The sequence below is a fragment of the Falco peregrinus genome, chromosome 8 (genome assembly GCF_023634155.1).
Source record: "Falco peregrinus isolate bFalPer1 chromosome 8, bFalPer1.pri, whole genome shotgun sequence".
In the NCBI taxonomy this organism is placed as follows: Eukaryota; Metazoa; Chordata; class Aves; order Falconiformes; family Falconidae; genus Falco; species Falco peregrinus.
The window spans coordinates 33330996-33351647 of record NC_073728.1 but is presented as its reverse complement, the minus strand read 5'-3'; the positions used below and the strand labels follow the sequence as shown (position 1 = coordinate 33351647).

The 20652-nt window shown below is 41.9% G+C and overlaps 2 protein-coding genes across 6 annotated transcripts; one reads left to right on the top strand and one right to left on the bottom strand.

The window, feature by feature from the left end:
* Positions 1-367: 367 nt before the first annotated feature.
* CEP70 (centrosomal protein 70) lies at positions 368-11975 on the bottom strand. Of its 2 annotated transcripts, none has more exons than XM_055813171.1 (15): positions 11851-11975; positions 11101-11197; positions 10839-10962; positions 10298-10469; positions 9822-9991; positions 8547-8606; positions 7749-7848; positions 7269-7357; positions 6835-6909; positions 5646-5748; positions 4830-4988; positions 4071-4217; positions 3383-3551; positions 2039-2153; positions 368-585 (listed from the first exon to the last, which is right to left on the bottom strand). In XM_055813171.1, the coding sequence occupies exons 1-15, from the start codon at positions 11857-11859 to the stop codon at positions 576-578; spliced, it is 1599 nt and encodes a 532-aa protein (XP_055669146.1). In that variant the 5' UTR covers positions 11860-11975; the 3' UTR covers positions 368-575. The 2 variants fall into 2 exon arrangements, with proteins under 2 accessions (XP_055669146.1, XP_013160922.2); XM_013305468.3 differs by lacking the exon at positions 11851-11975 and adding an exon at positions 1014-1093 and having other exon boundaries at positions 11101-11301.
* Positions 11857-19279, top strand: FAIM (Fas apoptotic inhibitory molecule). Of its 4 annotated transcripts, XM_055813173.1 has the most exons (6): positions 11857-11991; positions 14932-15067; positions 15440-15668; positions 17100-17149; positions 17579-17600; positions 18594-18729. In XM_055813173.1, exons 1-6 carry the CDS (start codon positions 11858-11860, stop codon positions 18596-18598), a joined length of 576 nt encoding a protein of 191 aa, XP_055669148.1. In that variant the 5' UTR covers position 11857; the 3' UTR covers positions 18599-18729. The 4 variants fall into 4 exon arrangements, with proteins under 4 accessions (XP_055669148.1, XP_055669147.1, XP_055669149.1 ...); XM_055813172.1 differs by lacking the exon at positions 17579-17600 and having other exon boundaries at positions 18594-19279; XM_055813174.1 differs by lacking the exons at positions 11857-11991; positions 17579-17600 and adding an exon at positions 12077-12163 and having other exon boundaries at positions 18594-19279.
* The last annotated feature ends 1373 nt before the right edge of the window (positions 19280-20652 follow it).

The following is a 20652-nucleotide window of genomic DNA, read 5'->3' as shown; positions in this document are numbered from 1 at the left end:
CAAGCTTAAACTGTTTTAGGCCTAAATTAGTGTAATCTAGTCTGCGTCAGTCCATAACCAGAAAAAATACTTGCCGAGCATCCCAGACTGATCTGAAACTGTAAACATTTTAAAACAGGCTCTCCAGAAGACCAAGATAGGCAAATGATAGGAGTGTTACGGCTAAGGCAGTGAGAGCAGCACCTTTATCTCATACTTACTGCGTCAGAAACATTCAAAATGCTTAGTACTTACACTATGTCTGGCTTTGTGTGGGGTTCAGTTTCTTAGACCGATACAGAGTGTATTGGTTCTCTCCCTGGGATTGAGCAGACCAGTTGACAGCAGTTATAGTAAGTTATTTCTTAAATTGACCATGAAACAAGAATTTAAAAAAATGAAAAAATGCAGCAGCTTTTATTTATGTAAAAATCTGAACTTGTTGATTAGGGTAACTGAGGTTCGAGGTAGCTCTAATGTCATATGCATCAACAGGTACATTCGCAGGCGAGATAAATCTTGCTAGAGAAGACCAGAGTAGCTCTTAGCTGGCTACCAATTTCAGATTTCGCACAGTTGGTAAAATATCATCCAGGTTACTGATCTCTGAAATGGAATGAAAAGCAAAATGGTAAGGTGCATGTATCTAGAACATCTTCAAGTTCAGCCAAGATTCTAACTTAATGTTAAATACAGGTAGTGAATGTTAAATACAGTAGTGAATAAAATAAGCTCCTCGCGCATTTTAATGTTTTTGGAAAAGCCTCAATTTAGCTTATCTTATGTGATTGGATATATGCAACCCCATGTTCAATGAAAACTATTTTGCTCCCTTCCATGTTCAATGAAAACTATTTTGATCACTTCCCATCAAAAGGGGGAAAGAAGAGTAGAGGCAGGCAAAAGTTAGCACCCTCCCTCACATCATTGTGTTTCAGCACACCAGGAGTAAACAAAATGCTTGTTAATTATTTAAAGTTTTAGGAGGAAGTGCTGGCACAACGATAATTACAACTCTTGCAAATATTACTCACCTAGAAGACAGAGCAAATCTTGAATGAGAGCTTGAAATGGTGGAAAAAAGCACTTGTGTTCTTCTAGCTTATTGATTATGCTGAAATGTGTAAGTGAGACTGTCAGATAAAAGGTACAAGGGTGCTTTAAGCTCACCTCCTCGGCTGTGTTCTCGTACTACATCATGACTTTCTGGAACACACTGCTACTTAGTAGTATATAAAACCATCTACACCAAAAACGTGTTCTCAAGTTCCAAAACCTGCAGCCAGTGTTAGCTGTCAAAAAAGCGTCTCTAATTTTGCTGTTTAAGCCCTATACACATCCTTCCTTCTTACACGGCACCAGGTAAGTTTTTGACTGGAACATTAGTCTTTACATGCTAAATACACTGCCTGGGGGTGGCTGATATAACTGCCTCAGAGGTGGAGCAAGAAATATTTTATAAGCTCTTCTCTCATTACAACAGGAGCGCAGAAAGGCTGAGGAGTTAGTATCGGTAACTCGGTGTGTGTCAGACTTGCCGCCTGCTGCAAGGAAGTGTCAGTATGTTTGCAGAGCGCACGCTGAATGCAAGCTCTGATAGTCCGCTACCACCTACGTGTATGTTGTCATCAGCTGAAGATATGACAGGATTTGTCCAGTTCTCAAGGTATTTGTAGGCAGCTCAAGGCATACGTTCTCAGCAATACACCTCCGTGTTACAGCTGAAGCCCTGCAACACTTTCTCCTCCCTACCCACGTGCAGGATCTGCTTTGTCTCCTTATGAAACGTGTCCTGTTAAGGCTTATTTGATCACCTTCCCCATGCAGACCAACAAGGTATTTTGGAACCTTCTAGCCTTCATTTTTCTCTTTGCCAGCTTTATCCTTTGGAAAACATTCAAGATTTGTTTCACGTAGGAGAGGAGTAACTCCTTTACCATCACAACTCACTGACTTTTCAACAAGTGATTAAAGTTTCTTGCATTATCAGTTTTAGGCCGTTCTCCCAATTATTAAATGCGGTGTTGAAGAACAGCTGTCAGCGGAACAGCCCACATACCTGTGGATGTCTTGGGTCCCCAGCAGCTGCTGTACCTGCTCAGTCATGTTCTCATTAATTACGGCACACAGTTTCCCAACAGTATTCACTACCACAGTGGGTGGAGCTGAACTGTCTGTGGAAAAACAAACACTTCATGTTTCTTATAACACTAATAACAGGAAATTATTTTAGACACAATTAATTCTTGCAGGTGCCCAGATTTTACTCAGTTTTCACATATCTAGGCATACAAGTTCCATCATTCACAGAAAATGAAGTGCCTGTGGTCAGAAACAAACTAGTGTTAGCTAGGAATATCGCATCTCTCACAAGTCCTATAGCGGCCAAAAAACCTTGTCAGAGCTGTGTGCTTTCACAGCAGTGATGGTACCAAAGTGCACCCTCCAATGTCAACAGATATCAGCCAACTGAAATTACAGGGAGAGGGTTACTCATTAGCTTCTGGTAACAGCTGCAGCACGGCACAGGGGCTAGGCCAACATGGAACCTGCTCAATAAATACCTTGTTAATGCCCAGAACTTGTTTTGGTATTGGATTCTACCTTCACTGTCTGCTGTGACTGAAGGCAACAGGCTCCTTTGTCCTTTTCTCCCTCAATTTCAGAAGAGCTAGGCTTGGAGAAGGCATCCTCAGCTCGGTTTGTTATTATTAAGGCGACACACGGCTTCCTCACCTCCTGTGCTGGCTGCGGGCAGGAAGACTGCTTGGCTCAGAAGACCTTTGTAGCCCAGGAGCCTTGCTCTGTGGCTGTACACCCTGCAGCACAGCCAGACCTTTAAACCCAGAAGCAGCAGCAGCTGCTGTCATCCAGAAGTACAAACCAGAAAGGAATGGCACTGGGAGGTCCCCAAGTTTGCCTCTGGGTACTGGCACTTAATTTTTTTTTATTTCTTCAAAAGATTTAACAGTGTAAGACAGGCATTTCTGAGGATTAGACAGAATTACACTTGAATGAATTACTGAGTAGAAATCAAGAGCAGAGTTTGAATTTTTTTTCTTAAACTTGTTATCTTTCAAGTGGAGAATGAAAGATGGTCAAGAATTACAAAGTCAGCTCATAGAAACAAAGCTTTGTGGAAAAAAAAAATAATTCAATTTCCTCTGTTATTCTTTTCTTCTGCCTCCCTGATATTCTTCAGCAACTGCTGAAGGCTTACAAATAATGAGGTTTTGTTACTTAAACTGCTAATTGACAGCAACCTATTTTTAATCTTCCCAGTGAAGAATTTACTCATTTCTTGGAAGCTCAGCATACTTTCTATGAAGAGATCAGCCTTTCACTTGTCATATTCCTTTCCTGTGGAAACAGTTTGAATAAATGCTAGGTGGTATGGCTTTACCTAGTTCCAGGAGCTCATGGAGATTTTTCATAGCGTTGGTCATTTCCCCAAGCTTTGTGTAAACCTCATTCATTCGTGGATAAACGCCACTGAGAGAATTCACATCAAACAACTTCTGGAAGTGAGAGACTATTGCGAACACGGTCGATAAGGGCAGTGCCTGGCTGTTCTGTAGCAAGCAGGAAGAAGATCTCATCAACGTTACCACTTAATAAAGCAAGGATTCTTTTAAACCATGAAACATTCTTAAAACTAGTCTATGAAGAAAACAGGTGTAACTTCCCTTATTAAATCACAGCGTTTCAAATATTCTTAAATCCGAAGACATACCTTAAAGTGAGTTTTCAGACACAAATATCCAGCAAATCAAAAATACTTTTTGAGAGCCGCCTTCTCTGTTGCTTAGTAAGTATGCTTATGTTCTCAGCGCTAACTGGGAAACAGAACAGGGTAACTGAGACTACAGGACAATGTGAATTTATCATTGGCCAAATGACTGAAGAAAGCAGCCTTCCCCAAGGTGAATTTATCCATTATGTTAAAACAGTCTTTGATTACTGAATTATCTTCAAACACCTGTTCCTTAAACTCTGCAAGGCTTTCAAATGCACAAACCTAACCACCCTGTGAAGAATGTGTTTAAGAAGTCCACACTAACTTGTGATTATAAACCCTTGGTAAGAATTACCTTTTCCTTATTCTCTATTTCTTCCAAAATTGCATCTACTGTGAACTGGAGGTCTTCAACTCGTATGAATTCTCTGTTATCCTGTGGACCTGCAGTGTGCCAGGGCACCAATTCCAGAGACAGTTTTCTCAAGGACCTATGCAAATCCTTTCAAAAAGAAGGGAGGGGACACAACTCATTTTAGTAAACTGCTTAAGGTTGTTTTCTTTAGAGAAACAGGCAGATTTTCTGTTTCTCACATGCCAAAACATTCCAGTACTGGCGGAATTCAAACACAGTATCTTGCTTACATTCTTTGATTTAAAAATAACACCGAGAGTCTAAAAATTGAAGTACTTCACACCTTATAGTTTCAGTGAAGTAAGAAGTATTAGTCACAGAGGGTTTGGTTTTAAACAAAATTACTTCGCTTGTATTTTGATCAAAAAGTTACTGCTCTGGCAGGACGAAAGGAAGAATGTGTGAAGTACATAGGCTCTGAAGCTTAAGTGTCTTCTTAGGGACTCAGCCAGTGAACAAAAGCATTTAGATGATATACACAGTGCAGTATGTCTGGTGTGTAGGAACACTGTGTGTTCTTCACCCTACTATGTTTTAAAGTGGTATATAAATGGACAGCAGAATTATTTTTAAAATTTAACACCAAGTCAGGCAATAACAGAAGCTACACACAGAAAAAAGCGCTACCTACAGGGAGGGACCAAGGAGTGCTCAGCAGATTAAAGGAAAGATATAAAGCCAAACACAATAATGCATTACCTTTAAGGCCATTAGCTGATCTGCCCACATTTCTATAGTAAGCGGAAGGTGCTCAAATCTGCTCTCCCTAATAGAATTTTGCACTGGCCCTTTACTGCGCCTGTATATTAATGGAGGAGCTCTTGGACTTCGCAAAATAGAATCAATATGGGACAAAACCTTCAACGACAAATAACAAATGTTATTGCTCAAATACATATGACTTTTTATAATAAAATCCTTCACTACTTACACTAAATCATAAATAGCTCCAATAAGTTACTATCGATGAATTGTACAGATGTATTCAATATGTAATAGATTGAAAGATTTTAAAATATACCAGCTAGAAGATATGTAAAAGTAATACAAATAGACTTCCCTTTAAAGGACATTTAATATTTATCCACCTGAGGCACTGTGGATAATATTTATCCACAGTTTGCATGTTGCTAAGGTTTATTATATTTGCTTTTTAAAAAAAATCAGATAAAAGACACTGTCTCCTCGGGCATGTTTAAAACTGTAACACAAGGATCTCTTTTGTCCAAGACATTGAACAAACGCCCTGTCCTGGAAAGACTTCAGCTAAATCATTGATTTGATATTTGCCGAGCTAGTCTCTGCTTCCTTGCTGTATTTTCAGGTAGTTTACACCAAGGCATGACAATGAAGAGCAGGCCTACATGAACTGCCAAACCCAGAACATTACACATCCTGCATAGAGGACTTTTCATATGAACAGTTAGATTCAAAACAGCATGCCTCAGTTTACATGGTTAAACAAACACTGAAACATTGCTAGATACATGCACAGTACAGATAAAATTTGCATACCTCTAAGTATTGCTGGCAAACTGCCTGCAGCTGATCTACTTCTGTGGTACTCTCAGATTCTTTCTTTTCTTCGGTTCTTTCTCTGGTACTACTTCCCGAAGATCTACATGCCAAATAAATACAGTAGGTTACACCAGTAGCCTTAGCAGGAGATACCGCTTTCAACCTGATTAAAGAATCAGGTAGGTAGCACGTATACTTACACCTACAAACTAAAAATCTCCATTTTATGATGCCTGCCAATACAAGTCCATCAAACTGATTTAGCTGAAGAATATAATACCTGATGTAAATATAATTCCATTTTCTCAAGTCTCCGGTTGAGGTTATTCCAGACTGCATGCAAATTTAGAATGGAAACCACCAGGTGTACAGTTGCTCTGCTACCAGAGGTTCTACTATGGCTGAAGACTTAATATCCAGAATTTTACTCAAAAGGGTCAGATTCTGTTTTCACAGTCTTTATCTGCTTCCGCTTGAACATCTTACCTGGCCTACTGTATATAGCTCACTACCCTTCTTGTCAAATCTAAGATGACTTTTTTTTAAACTACTATCTAAATCATACCCACTGTCTGAGAGAAAGGACCATTTAAATACACATGGCGTAAAATGAAGAACTGAACATTTTTAAAGTTTAAGTGATGTTTTTTTCAGGCTATAAAATATTTAGCATATGAAGTGGTATTACAGAAAAAAACACTTTTTCAAGCGGGTTCTCTAATACCTTCAATGTATTTTCTTAGCAATGTTTCAGAAAAAACCTAATTTCTAAAAATAATACGGACATAACTTCAGTAGCTGCAGTATTTTGCCAGCTCCTATTTTCTCATTATTAATCCATAATGTAACCAGTAGCTTGCTTCATAGCACACGGAAACAGCAAACACCACAGTTTGGTCCTGTCCATATCGCCTGCAGTAGCCCTCAAATCAAATCCAGAAAGGCAAAATGCAATAAAAAAAAGGCACACTGCTGTGCTCCCTTTTGGAGACCTTGCCTTCACTTCAGAGATTCACACAGAGTGTCTGGGGAGATGCAGTAGCACTTGCTGCCCATAACCAGCCTCAGAGGAACAGTAATAAAGGTACATGCTTTAAAAGCTACTATCTGCATTACAGGTTGCAGGGTATCTTTGCCTTACAGAACTGCAGAGGATTCATGAAAGTCACTGAAGAAATATACTTACTGGATAGTTTTCTTCAAAGTTTTCTCCAGTTTCTTCACTTGGTGCTTGTAAAGTTTTAATTCCTGTGCAGTTGGTCTGTTAGAAAGAAAAAGTACCATACGGTATGTCTTGCATTTGAAGGTATCTATAAAACCCAGCCAAGCGAAAAAGAAAGAAAGCTTTGCTAGTGCCGCAGCATCATTCTGGAAATGAAATTCTGCACCATTTCGACATGGCAACAGCAATAAAGAGCAAACTAATCATTAGCAGTTGTAGTTATTAACAGTGTAGGGAGGGAAGGCTGACTGTTGCTGCCATATCTTATTTCTATGAATCACTTTTAAAGGTAGATTTCATGCTACACTTTTACAAGTGATGGTGCTTTCTATTTCTTTCTTTGTAAAGCAAAGTCTACTGAAGTGCTCCTAAAAAGGATGATACTTATCCTTTCTCACCTTATTTCCAAATCCTTCTTAAGATTTATATTTTCAAGCAAAAGCTGTTCATTCCTGGCTTTTGTTTCAATAAGTTGTTTCTGAAAAGACTGCAACATACACTGTTATTTATTTCATTCGTTCCATACTCAACAAGCTTGAACAATTTAAAGTACGCACATGCTAAGAAGGGTTCCCAAGCGCCTATATCGCAAGACAGCATGGATGAGGACTTACTTGGCTAAGATCAAGAGCCTGCTGCATTAGACCACAGGTGGAAAACCTATGATTAAGGAGGTCTGCGCAGTCCCCAACTAAGACAACTCACAACAACATAGTATGAATCTTTGCATAAGGACAGTGAATCCTGCCCAGAGTTTACAAGACGACATGGTAAGAACAAAGGGATAGAAATCAAACACATGTATGTTTCTATGTGACTCTTGAAGGGTTACCATTTAGAGATCTGCGCTGACTTACTCATTCTTAGCAGTTCCATACCGTAAGCAGCGCTCTATAATTAGGAGTAGCATCTAGATTTAGGAATTCTTCCTTGCTTTTTCCTTCTCTCTGTACCTGGTCTTCATCTTTTTTATATTGCCTATTAATAAAAAAAAAATTGTTTCAGCTTACTGTACTTCAATTTCCTGAAAGATCTAAGTTGGTTTAGTTAGCAGTTATATATGATATTGCTTTGATAAACGGCAAAGTAAATAGAATAGCAACTCCGTCCTAAGATCCACTGCTCTTCTTTGTTATTTCTGGGAAGCAGTTTCATGTATTAATTAAGTGCACTTATTCCTTGAGAGAAATTCCAGTACAAGCAAATCACATTTCAGTCTTCAAAATAATAATCTCAAATTATAGGAATGTCTCAGGTATGTGCTTGTTGCTTTGTACCATGTAGGCACCACGATGGATCTAAAAAGCTGGTATTCCTTTTGGTTAGGGAGATCAGTTGACTGAGCACAGCTAATGCAGTAATTCTGCCTGTGAACCATGGCAAAAGAGGAAGGGAATTTAAAAAAAAAAAAAAAAAAAGAAGAAGAAGAAGAAGAAGGAATTATAGCTCCAATGCCTCAATACCCCCAACTTCCTAGCTGTCCTGGCCAAGCAGCTGCTTAGTCTGACTGACAGGTACTCCCTGGATGAATCCAAACTTCCATGACCATTAAAATCCTTTGCTGTTTCTTACATGCTAGTGATGTATGGAACACAGAATTATTTACCATTGTAAGATTTAAGAACAGTAAGAAATAAGAAAATTTTGAACAGTAGAACCATAAGTCATAGACCTACCTGAGCTCCTTTTTCATTTGACTAATTTGAGATTCATAATAATCAATCAGACAAAGGAACCTGAAGAAAAAAAAAATGGGATTTTGAATTTCAGATACTCTCAGGCATGATTTTTTGAGAGATACTGTGACCAACCCATAGGAACAGGCCACCTTACACAACTGCACTGAAGTGACAGCTTCAAATAGTGGGTTTTCTCTCATGCCAAACAAACAGGCTTGTGGTTTTCCAAAACAGAGAAGTAGAGACATTAACTCTTTACTAGTCTACAAGTGGCAAAATTATTAAGAGGAGAAAAAAGCTAAATCCTCCCGACAGCCGCCTCATCTTGTGATTATGGTTACTCAGCAAGCTTCAAGTGAGGCAAGGTCCCAAGCGCTAGGACTCAGCGACCATTGCAGGAGGTAGAAAGCACAGGTCCCACACAGCCCAAGAACATCCATCTCCAAAGAAAGTAAAAGTGCTTTCAAACCAAGTGTTTGCAAAAACCAGAGCCACAAAAACATGAACAGCTGAGAAACTGCATTTCCCCTTGAGTGCTCTCAGATTGTCTGTTTTGGAGAGACAGATGAGAACGCACAGGGAACAGAATTCAGTGATCCATCCTACCATACAGCGAGGGCACAAGAAAAAGGTTGCACACACACAATCCCTTTTAAATGCTTCCCAGGTAAACATCGCTAGCCAGGCCTAGAAAACCTGATGACATCAGTGCAGTAAAGTGATGGCTACCTGAAGCCTAAGAATTGAAAAAAATCTCTGATTACAGAACTATGGAGGTCTTACTGCAAGACACCCAGGCTTGGAATACTTTTAGAACTCTCCCTGAAGTACCTGGGAAGCCTTACAGCAAGCCTGCAGTCAGCAGTTGCAAAGATCACTTTCCAAAACCAGAAGGGCTGGTTTTGGGGTGGTGGCGTTTTTTGTTTTTTGAATTTACATTTTAAAATGTTAGAATCCCAGGAGGAGATCACCCTAGCAGACACTGCAGTGCCAGAGCAGAGCTAATCATTCCTTTCTCTTTGCTGACACCTACTGCACACAGCGGCTCATAACTTTTTATTTCTGCCGTGGATTTATCCAGCTCACGATTTTTATACAAGAAAAAAAATCACTGAATTGATGTACCTTTACAAGACTTCATATTTCAGCTTGCACTCCTAAGGTCCCCAGCTTTTTTTTTTTTTTCCATATAAATATCGAGAACAGTTACTTTGAGATCCATTTCTTCATTTAATGTTATAGATCATTCACCAACCTAAGAAAATTGCTTACTGCTGATCTAGAAGAGACGTGGGGGCTCTTTTGCAAAACCGACAAAACATCTTGTTTTGAGTGGTAACACGACGTTGCTCTTCCATCCCAACTTTGCGCAGTTCCTTCTGCAAATGGGCAATAACCTCTTCCTGTTCTTGCAGCTTTTCCTGTTGCTGTTGATATTTGGCCTATGAACAGATAATGGGAGCATTCTGAAGTTACATTAACCCATAAGCTGGAGACTGTACTATACACGCCCAGGTAGGCACTTGGTCCCAAAGGAGGCTTATACTTGGGTTTTAGCAGTGGAAGAAGGATACATATATTTTCTAAGTTGTCGCTGGAAGATTCTGTATGGATTGAAAAATCTTAGCTATAAACTGTGTACTAACTCTATGACCCAAGACTCATGTTTATTTTGATCAATGTAAATATTTTTAGAGCTTTTAAAAAAGTCAAAAGTTTGAACCCTCAGACAGCGCTATCTGGATTACCTGTGAATCTTTCTGAAGTTCTTTGAGTTGATTCTGTTGCTGGCAAACTTTAGCTATCGTCTCATCTTCCAGCTGACAAATATTGGACTTAATGTTTTTTACCACATTTTCCAAATCATTAGCCCGTTGTTCTTGTCGAGATGCCCGACCTCGTTCCTGTCGTATCTCATCTCTGAAAAAAGCAAATGAATCCTTTATTTAAGTTAAACTCACTTCCCTAAAGACAGTGAAGGAAGCATAGGCCTGACAACGTGAAGGAAGCATAGGCCTGACAACGTGAAGGAAGCATAGGCCTGACAACGTTATCTAATAATGCGCAATAATAGCCTGCGGCAGCAGGTACAGGAAGTATGCTGGTATGGGAAGAAGCAGCAGATGAAAAAACTTAAGAGCTCCAAAGGAACTAGGCCAACACTGCTGCATATTGGACAATAATCTTGGGGAAAAAGGTCCTAGACCTCTGGTGTGGCAAGAGTCCCACCTGGCAGGACACAGACACTCACTCTGGATTAGCAGGCAAGTTCCTTCCACTGCGTCTTACCTAAGACAACGATTAGCCTCCAGAAGCTCCTGCATCATCTTCTGCTGTCGGTCGGTGTCTTCCACCAGCGTTTTTAATGCAAGCCTTATTCCTCGAGAAGCTTGACTGTCTAAAACTATCGCATCTGGAGATACATAAAATAAACCCAGTCAAAATGAAAGGTCACATCTCTGCTGCCATTTGCAAGCGATGGGTTTAGAGATGCCTTATGAACTTAGCTATGTCCACATAAAAGCACGTGTAAAAATCAGCATTTCCTTACCTGAGGTGCTTCTGCAGCTCTGGGGGGCAGCAAGGCTCACCGGTTCCAAGCCCTGATGCATCAGTAGCTTGTTTAAGCTTTCCCATTCAGCCTTCTCCTGGTGCAGCGGGGAGGGGGGGAAGAGGCAGAAACCCCAGTTCCCACCGGCAGCTCGCGGCCCCCTGCCCCCCCCGGCTGTGTGGGTGGCCGAGGCCACCAACTGCCCCCCAACAAAACCAACCCGCCCCCCAACAACACCAGACGCCCCCCAACAAAACCATCCCGACCCCCAACAAAACCATCCCAACCAACTGCCCCCCAACAAAACCAACCTAACCCCCAATAAACCAGACACCCTCCAACAAAACCAACCCAACCCCCAATAAAACCAGACGCCCCCCAACAAAACCATCCCGACCCCCAATAAAACCAACCTGACCCCCAACAAAACCAACCCGACCAACTGCCCCCCAACAAAACCAGACACCCCCCAACAAAACCAACCTAACCCCCAATAAACCAGACGCCCCCCAACAAAACTAACCCGACCCCCCACCCCCACGAAGCCCCAGCCACCACAGGTGGGCGCGTGAGGCATTCCAACGGGATCTGCGAAAATTACTGGGGAACACCGGCTCCAGCCCTGGGAGGAGCCCCCCGAGGCGGCAGGAGGCGGGTGCCGGCCCCGGGGGGCTGCAGTCCCTGCTCGCGTTCCGCCCTGCTTGCAGCCACCCGGCAGTAGCCACGGCCGCCTCAGGCCCGCCGCCGTACCTCAGCCATGGCGGGGGCGCCCGCTCCCGCACCGCCGGCCAAGGGGGCCGCGCCCCGCGCCCCCGCCGCCCGCAGGCAGCCGCCGGCACTCGGGAGAGGAGAGGGGTCGGGTCCCAGGACTCGGGAGCTCAGCAGGTCCCGGCTGGTGGCGGGGGACGGCCTCGTAGGGAGCTGCCGGCGGCGGGAGGAGGCGGAAGGGCCGGGGGTAACGGCGGGGGGGCGAGGGGAGGAGGCGGGCGGCCGCGGGGCGGCGCTGGCCGCACGCCGCCATCTTGAGGCGCAGGGAGCCGGGGCGGAGGAGAGCGCCGCCGAGGTAGGAGCGGGGCCGGGAGCAGCGGGGCCGGGGGGCGGGCTCGCCTCATCCCTCCTGGGGCGCCGCGGAGCTGCCCTGCCTTCCTGCCCCGGGGCGTCCCCTCGTCGCTTGGCGGGATGGCAGGGCCCGCCCGGGCCGAGGGAGCGTCTGCCTGGGCTCCTTGGAGACCGCCGGGCCGCTGGAGGAGGAGGAGGCAGCCGCAGAGCGCGTCTGCGGTGGCGTGTGCGCCTGCCCGGAGGCGCGGAGGAGGGGCGGGACGCGCCGGGGAGCCCGCCTGGGCGGCACCGGGGGCGGCGGGGCTGCTGCTGGGGGCGGAGAGCGCTGAGGCCCCTCGCTGGGCGTGGAGGGTCGCGGCCATCAGCAGCGAGCTGTTTGAGGAGGATTTAGAAAGGGGGCTGTTGGGGCTTCATTGAAAAAAAAGCTTTTTGTTGGCAGTACGTGCGGGTGGTGGGGAGAGATCCGCCGCCTGTGCAGGCCGTGTGCTTCCCAGGGCGCACAGGCCCCCGCCTTGGCTGCTGCCGGGCACGGGTTAGGTGGCTGCAGAGCGGTAACCCCGTCGGAGCTTTCAGAGCAAGGCCTTATGTATAAGGAAGCCAAGCTCGTCTGGGGCTGCTGGGTTGCCGGGCAGGAAAGGCGGTGGGGGGAGGCGGCCGGCGGGTAGTGCCAGCCCGGCCCTGGGGCCCTCGGGCTCCGCCGGTACCCGCGGCGCTTCAGAAACTGATAAATACATTTTTAAAAAGGAAACCGTGTGTACTGGGATGTTCCCTAACCCTTCCAGCATTGATTATAATTATCGGCTAATACTCGTGCGGCAGGGCTGCGTACTGCCTGGGGTATGTGGCCTCTGGGTAGACCCTCACCAGGTGCCACCCCTGGTGGCATTCCTCCTTGTGCCTGAGGCCAGCTGCGGTGGGGATCAGCTGGCAGGGTCTGCCCTGAGCCCTGCTGCCCGCTCCTTTGCCCAGAAGGGGAAGGGGGAGACACAGAAATACACCCCACCAGGCTGCCACCCGTGCCCCGGGGACGCCTGCCTTCACAGAGATCAGCAGTAACTTCAGGAATCACCAAAACGATCTCCTTGGCATCTGTCAGGTGGTGTAGGCTGCTTGCTACTGTGAGAATTAAATCTTTAGAGCCTTTAAATGGTTTCACTGGCTTTAAAACTTATTTTTCAGTTCCTGGAACAGAAATGGGTGTCTTCCCTGACAAAAGCACAGACAGTAATACAGCAGCGTACAGAGCACCTTTTAAAATAGAAGCTTAAGACAGGGTGAAAGTTTAATTCTTAAATGGCACTCTTCTGCTGAAGAGAGACCCTAGAACTTACAACTTTTAAATTAATTTTTCACTAAAACGTACAATTTGTCAAAGTCCACTTCATTTGTACTTCCTTAAATTATGCTTATTGATATGCACAGACAATGCAGACAGCTCTTAATTTGTTCAGTGAAAATAATAAATGAAAAATAAGTCAGCAGTGTTGTAAAACGCAGCCATGGTCTAAAAATCTCCAAAGTAAGAAACAAGTGGTTTGTTTGTGGTTTACACAGACTGTATGACTGAATTGCCAGGTCAAGTTGCTAGTATGATTGTTGAAAACTACTCCAGTCATTTAGAACGAGTAGGTTGAAATGGTTGCCTGTGCTATTTTACTTTCCCTGAGGTGGCAACAGTCCCTAGTTTGTTAAGTTTGTGACTGAGACGGGCAGCTCTGGATTGGGTTTCTGCTTTGGTCAAGTTGTTTGCTTCTAAGCTTTTGCTCGATAGTTAGGTAAACCATTTTTACATCAAATAATTGGCAAAGTTATGATGTGCTAATAAAGTTAGGATAAATTGTACGTACTGATTTAGTAAACGAATATTTACATTTGCCTTTCTGTCTAAGAGCAAAAGTTGTTTGTATTTCATTGTATGTATGGCAGCACACAATAGTTCTTGACACTTCAAAAAATGTCTTTTATCTTGAACGGAGAAAATGAGGAAAACTTAGGCCTCAACACCTCTCTGCTGCTATTCTGCTTTTCTTTTTTTCTTGCTGCTAATTGGATTAAAAGCTGTTTTGGTTACTATGGCATCCCGTGAGGAGATTACTGTCTATGAAGATGAAGTAAGGTAAAAAATCAGAACTGTGGTATGAGCAGATTTGGAAAGATGTCCCCAGTTTCCGTGGTCATTTGTGTCTGTATCTAAACTTTAAAAATTACTTAAATGAAATGATATCTTGCCAGATCTCCTCCCCTATGGGTGTTTGTGTGTGCAGAGTTGCATTTCTGAATGATGTAGGTAATGTTTATGAGAGAGATTACAGACAAATCTGTTAAAACAGGTAATAGCTAAACTGGTTATCCTAACTGGTTTTCAAGCTTAAAAGGTTAAAACACTTTCTCAGAAACCAGTCAAAGTACTGTATGTTAATGCCTGCTGAGAAATTGCAGAGCTGTCCAGGAGCATCTGAATTCTAAGTATAATTTTATGACCATACTGTCACCTGAAATGGAAGTTTTAGAGGTTAGATGGCTATATCTGTCTTCATATGGTGTTTGTCAAAGTGAGTCTGTTTAACTGTCTGTTTATATTTTGTGATACTTTGTCATATTTGAATGTTTGAAAAACATGAAAATCTAAGCAGTTCTGTGACCTTATTCTTTCAAGTCTCATTTTTCATGTGTAAAATGTGGCTCGCCCTGAAGCGGTAAAGCTTTGAACTATAGACATAGTAGTTGAACTCTTTCAATGACTATTAATTTACTCTGTTGGTGTTTCCATAGGTCTCGGTACAGCCACTTAGAGAAGATGACAGATTTGGTGGCTGTTTGGGAAGTAGCTTTAAGTGATGGTGTTCATAAGATTGAATTTGAACATGGGACCACTTCAGGAAAACGTGTTGTCTATGTTGATGGAAAGGTGAAATTCCTATGTGCTCAAAATTCACTATGATACAGATTATATAAGTGCACTTCCATGCAACAGGCATCAGAACTAACAAAAGACTAATAAATGCAAGTGAGGTATATTCAGTTGATTAACTTTACCTTATTTAATGAACTGCATAATTTTTTTTTTCAGTTGCAACTAAGGTGTGAGTATTCATGAAGTGCTTTTCTGTCCTTGGGCAGAGGCACTCTAGACATACAAAATACCATGTATTCATTCATTCTGAAATAATAGCTAAGTACTGAGCTGTTTCCAGAGTTCTGGTTCAGGGTTTTTTTGTTACACTGTAACATGCATTCAGGTTTATCAATTAATACCTGTTGTCTTTGTTTTATTCTACAGGAAGAAATAAGAAAAGAATGGATGTTTAAATTAGTGGGTAAAGAAACATTCACTGTTGGAGCATCCAAAACAAAAGCTACTATTAATATTGATGCAGTCAGTGGCTTTGCATATGAATATACTTTGGAGATCAATGGAAAGAGCCTCAAGAAGCATATGGAGAACAGGTTGAAAACCACCAATACTTGGGTACTGACCTTGGGTGGTACAGACTATAGAGTTGTTCTAGGTAAGTAAACATTGAATGACTTCGTGTTGCTGCCTTTGAATAAACTTGTATGCATTTAATAACTTGTAATTGTAATTAGCACAGTTCAGTGGCTAGGGCTGTTGCAGTGTAAAATCCTGAGTGGTCTGGAAGTTTGCAATGAGATGCCAAAGGCAGTCTGAAAATAACGGTCATTTTACACCTGTGTGAGCCTGCTGTCACAGCAGCACGGTCTAGATATTAAAAAAAAGAAAAAAAAATGTTTGGAAGGAGTTAGGGCTTCTGTATCCATACAGCTGCCTTAGCAAGCTTGCTGTATGTGCAAGTTCGTTAACCAGGCCACCAGGCTGTCCTTCCAAAAATCATAAGCTAACCAGGTAACCAAGCTTTCCTGCCAAAAATCGTAGGCCGAAGTCAAGGAGTCTTTAACTAAAGAAGTGTGACAATTTTATTCTACATTTTTGATAGATTAATCAGCATCCTTTTTTCTGCATAACTTAACTACAAATTCCATCTAAAAACTTCAAATTATGTTTTTTCACTTTCTTAATAGCAAGGCAGTATTTTTATTCTCTTCTGCCCCCCATTTCCAAATATATTACAAGCAGATGGGAGGAAGGGAACCCCTGAGGAATTTGTCAGTGGCATCTAGTAGGAAAACTTCCCCTTAGGTATTGCTGTACAGTTAAACCTGGAGATAAGAGATCTTGGGCTATGATTTCTTCTTAAGCCTCAGGACAGAATGAACTGCCGTAGGATGACAGGGGGTGGGGAAGAAAGACAATTTTAATGCCAAAACCAGATTAGTGTCCTCGCAGACTTGTAATCTCCCTATGCTTACTTTAAAGGCAGGCAGCGTTCAGCTCTCTGCCAAGTCCTGTGGATGACAGTGTCAGTCATGTGAGCTCTAGAGCAAAGTTAAGGAGGATGTGCTGGGAGAAGTAAAAGAATATTCTGTTTCAAATGCAAAAAAACCACCCCAACTCTAATACTGATATTTAAAGCAGTATTTGGGTTTTTAAGGAGATTACAAACAGTTTGATGGATGTTAAATAATGCTGCTTTTGAATTAAACTGACCTGGAAAAAATGTTAAGAGCTTCATTGAATAAACAGCACTCAAATAATTAGCAGAAATTACTTCATTTTACTGTCTTCAAGTTTTTCAGTTTAACAATGACAGAATATCTCTTGACAATATTTGGAACAATCCAGTGTTAATGGGAGAGGTAAAATTGTGTGTTCAAAAGTTGTTTGCCGATTGATGACGGAGCGTCCCATCTCTCCAGTATAAGAACAAACCCTGTAGCTCAGGTACTGTGGCCAATTAGGAACTTCTTTTGGGAACTGAAAGTGAAATTCGATGGTAAGTTTTTAAAATTCCTAGATCTTGTCTCTGTGTGTGGGAATATATCTTGTTCTTTCTACTCTTTGTTTTAATTTTCCTTCACAGAAAAAGACACTATGGATGTGTGGTGCAACGGTCAAAAACTGGAAACAGCGGTACGTGATCATTTCCAAAGGCTTTTCACGGGCTGTGGCTAGATAACCAGAGCTTAGCAAATTAAGGCACAGGGGGGCATGTTACTGCACTTTACCACAAAGTATGAGCATATGCTGAGACAGCCAGTACGCTCTTAGTCTGTTCCAAATGTCCTCCGCTGTATTTCGTAACTGACAGTATTTCAGTTAGGATGCCCGACGGCTGTCTATATTTAAGGATAAACAGTGGTTTTGCTTACACTTCTTAAACAAGCAAAATTAATCTGGGTCGGTTGTCCAGGGTTTTTAGGGAGAAAACTTTCAGGGAGCGGAAGGGACTTGAGTTTGGTGCAGTGTAGAGCCACCTCATCCAAACCTGCTTGTGTTAGTGGTGACTGAGAAGTGGAACATGAGTAGCCTGTTACAAGTCATGATTTTTTTTCCGTCTAGAGATGGTCCCTAACACTTTGCCGTAAGTGTCTCGTTGGAACAAATCAAATCTCTTGTCTTTCTGTTACATCTTCATTAATTTTTAGAGCAGGGTGACAGCTAGAAAGCCTTGCCTATTTGGCATCCTTTTGTATTACGATGGCTTTCAGTATGCATACTGTGTAGTTGTCCTCGTCCTTGAAGGATGTGCTTTCTCACCAGAGTTGTCACTGTGATTACTACTGCCCCTGGATGAGTACTAATTGTAAAATCAACAGTTTTGCTATACTTGAGAATAGGATGAAAAGATTCACCAAATGTTTCTTTGGTGATCATTGGAAGAAACTTCCTCTCTCAGTGAATCTGAACTTGCTCTTGATGGTTCTCAGCCTCTTCTATAATGTAATAAATTCACTAGGTGATATTCTTGCAAGCTACGAGTACAAGTTTAGCTGTCAAACTGTACTTGCATTAGAGCAGTGCACACTTTTCTGCTCTCCCAAAGATGGTGACAAAACCAGAGCCATGCATGGCAAAATCCCAACAGGAAAATACATAACTGCAGCAGGAGCTGTGTATCCAAAATACGCAACAGTTCAATCAGGGATCTCTTCATCCTGCTGTAGAACGCACCACTAAATACTTCACGTTTTACTGCCACTTCAGCATAGGTTTGTGTGGTACTTACTGGCTGCACCACACAACCCGGAAGGAAACTGTCTTTTCTATTCGTTTTACTGACATGGATCAATGATGCTCGTTTACAAACTCCAGCTTTAACATTTCTGATTATGTGAAATTTTGACTGTCATCTAATACCCACAAATCTTTAACTGGACACCTTGACAAAGCCCTGTCTGAGATTCTGCAGCTTTGTTCAGCATTCACACTATATTTGTCGCAGGTACCTATGGCTGCTCTAATTGTGGGAACTACAAGTGATCTTGACCTTGGAAACAGTCTGATGCACTCAAGCTTTTATTTTACTAAAATGGCACGTGCTGGTTTTATTCTTTCTTTCACTCCTTTCTTCTAGGGTGAATTTGTAGAAGATGGGACTGAAACTCACTTCAGTGTTGGTGATCACAGCTGTCGCATTAAGGCTGTTAGTAGTGGCAAACGAAAGGAAGGAATTATTCATACCCTTATTGTGAATGACAGAGAAATCCCAGAGGCTGTGGAGTAGCCTCTAGTTAACTGATTATTGTAGGACTAAGATCAGGAATTTTCAATTACTGTGGTAATTATTCTAATATGTACTACTTGGTACATCTAGTTTGTGCTGCGTTTATCTTCTAGTTTCTGTATATGAAATTATTCTTTTTGAGGACCAGATGAAAATAATTATGCACATCTTACATTACCAGTTTTTAAAAAACTATATATATTGAATATATATTATATCACTAAGTGCAGAGAACACTGGTGAACTTAAGTAGAAATTATATACTAGGAAAAAATCTCACTATAATAAAATGGGAGATAAATACTCATTAAGACTGAATCCTTATAAAATGCATGTGTGTGTGGAGGGAGGTGGATGCATGTGCTGGGCATTTGAGTAAGCTGCTACAAGTTTTCTTGGTAATTACTTTTTCTATTAAACTGACTACCAACCTTTTTCAGATGCAGTTAAGAAGAGTTACAAGTTAATAAAAAGGTTATTAATGAAATACACTGTTACTTGTGTAAGAGTATTAAAATAATACCGTGCTATGAAAACTGTTCTTTATTCCGAGTAGGAGAAAAGATGTTACATTGTTCTGAAAAAAAAATTCCTTACAAGTTTTCTGAAAACTGATGCTAGAAATAGAAATTGTTGTAGCAGTTCAGAAACTCTGTACTGAGTTTTGGAAAAAAACCAAACAAAAAGTTAGGAAAAAAAAATCCTGGCATGAAACTCCTTTAAAAGATGAAACCTCTTGAAGCAAGCTGAAAGAAGATCTTATTCTTGTTCAATGCTGTTGAACAAACCTTAGATCTACAGCTGTGTGTTACCCTGGCAGTGATGTGTGAATCAAGATATGTGAAGAAAAACGGGCCAAATAGAGAAGAACTGGCTGCTTAAATGGAATAGTTAAAATGGGAATAGACTAATTCTGGCTTCAAACTTCCAGCGTAATATCTAAAAGTAGCCTTGGGATTTCTGTGAGAACAAGACTCGTGTATTAGATGGTTCTTACACCCGTTTAACATGATACTAGAACATACTAGGCTTATACACTACAAAGGCTAACCTTTTGCAGCAATGTAGACACAGCTGATCTTAAACATAATTTTAAAAACCAAACTGTGACCATATTTATTTAAAAGTTTGTTTTGCAATGGTTCAAAAACATTTCCACTTGCAACCTCACTTAGAATTCAGAATTGGACTTCTATAGCAATTTCTCTGGACTTGTGAGTGGTTCCTAGCACTATGACTACTATCTTGGGAGTTGCAGGTGCAGCCCAAATGTGCTGGGAATTCATTAAGAAGTTATTTTATAAGTTTTATTAAACGCTAATTTCATCTGTGTTTTAGGGTTTGGACCGCACTCCATTAGCATAGCACTTTTACATGTGGATTAAATGCTTTTCATATGACACTTTGTTTTTTAGTGGTTTTATGCAAGCCCTTCTCCCCAGACGATTACAGTTTTAACCATAGGTAACTTTTCAATCTAGAAGCAGAGCTGATACCAAGTGATAAGCCTTTATTTCTGTATTACAGCACTCTTTATAAGCCATGTAGGTGTTTAGTTAGGGCCGTAACTGGTGGCTTTAAATGCTTCTGATTGGACAAATCTGGTAGTAACTTTTAGTTTGGGGCAATAGATTTGTTTTAAACCCTGTTAACATCATAGTTTCAAACTTTAGTACAGAAAGTTTCAAAGTACCTGGGAACTGGGCTGAATCCCCTTTTATATTGAAGTGAGTATAATGGCTCTTGGGCTCTTCTGTTTACTGGCTTCAGGTCACTGCAGAAGCAGTGTGGGGATACCTAGCTGCAAGGCTGACACTGTAATCTTTAAACCAGATTAATTGAAGAGCAGTTTCGAGCTGTAGCTTGAACCAGTTCTCTGCTGTTCTGCAGCTTTTCAAAGAGACTGACC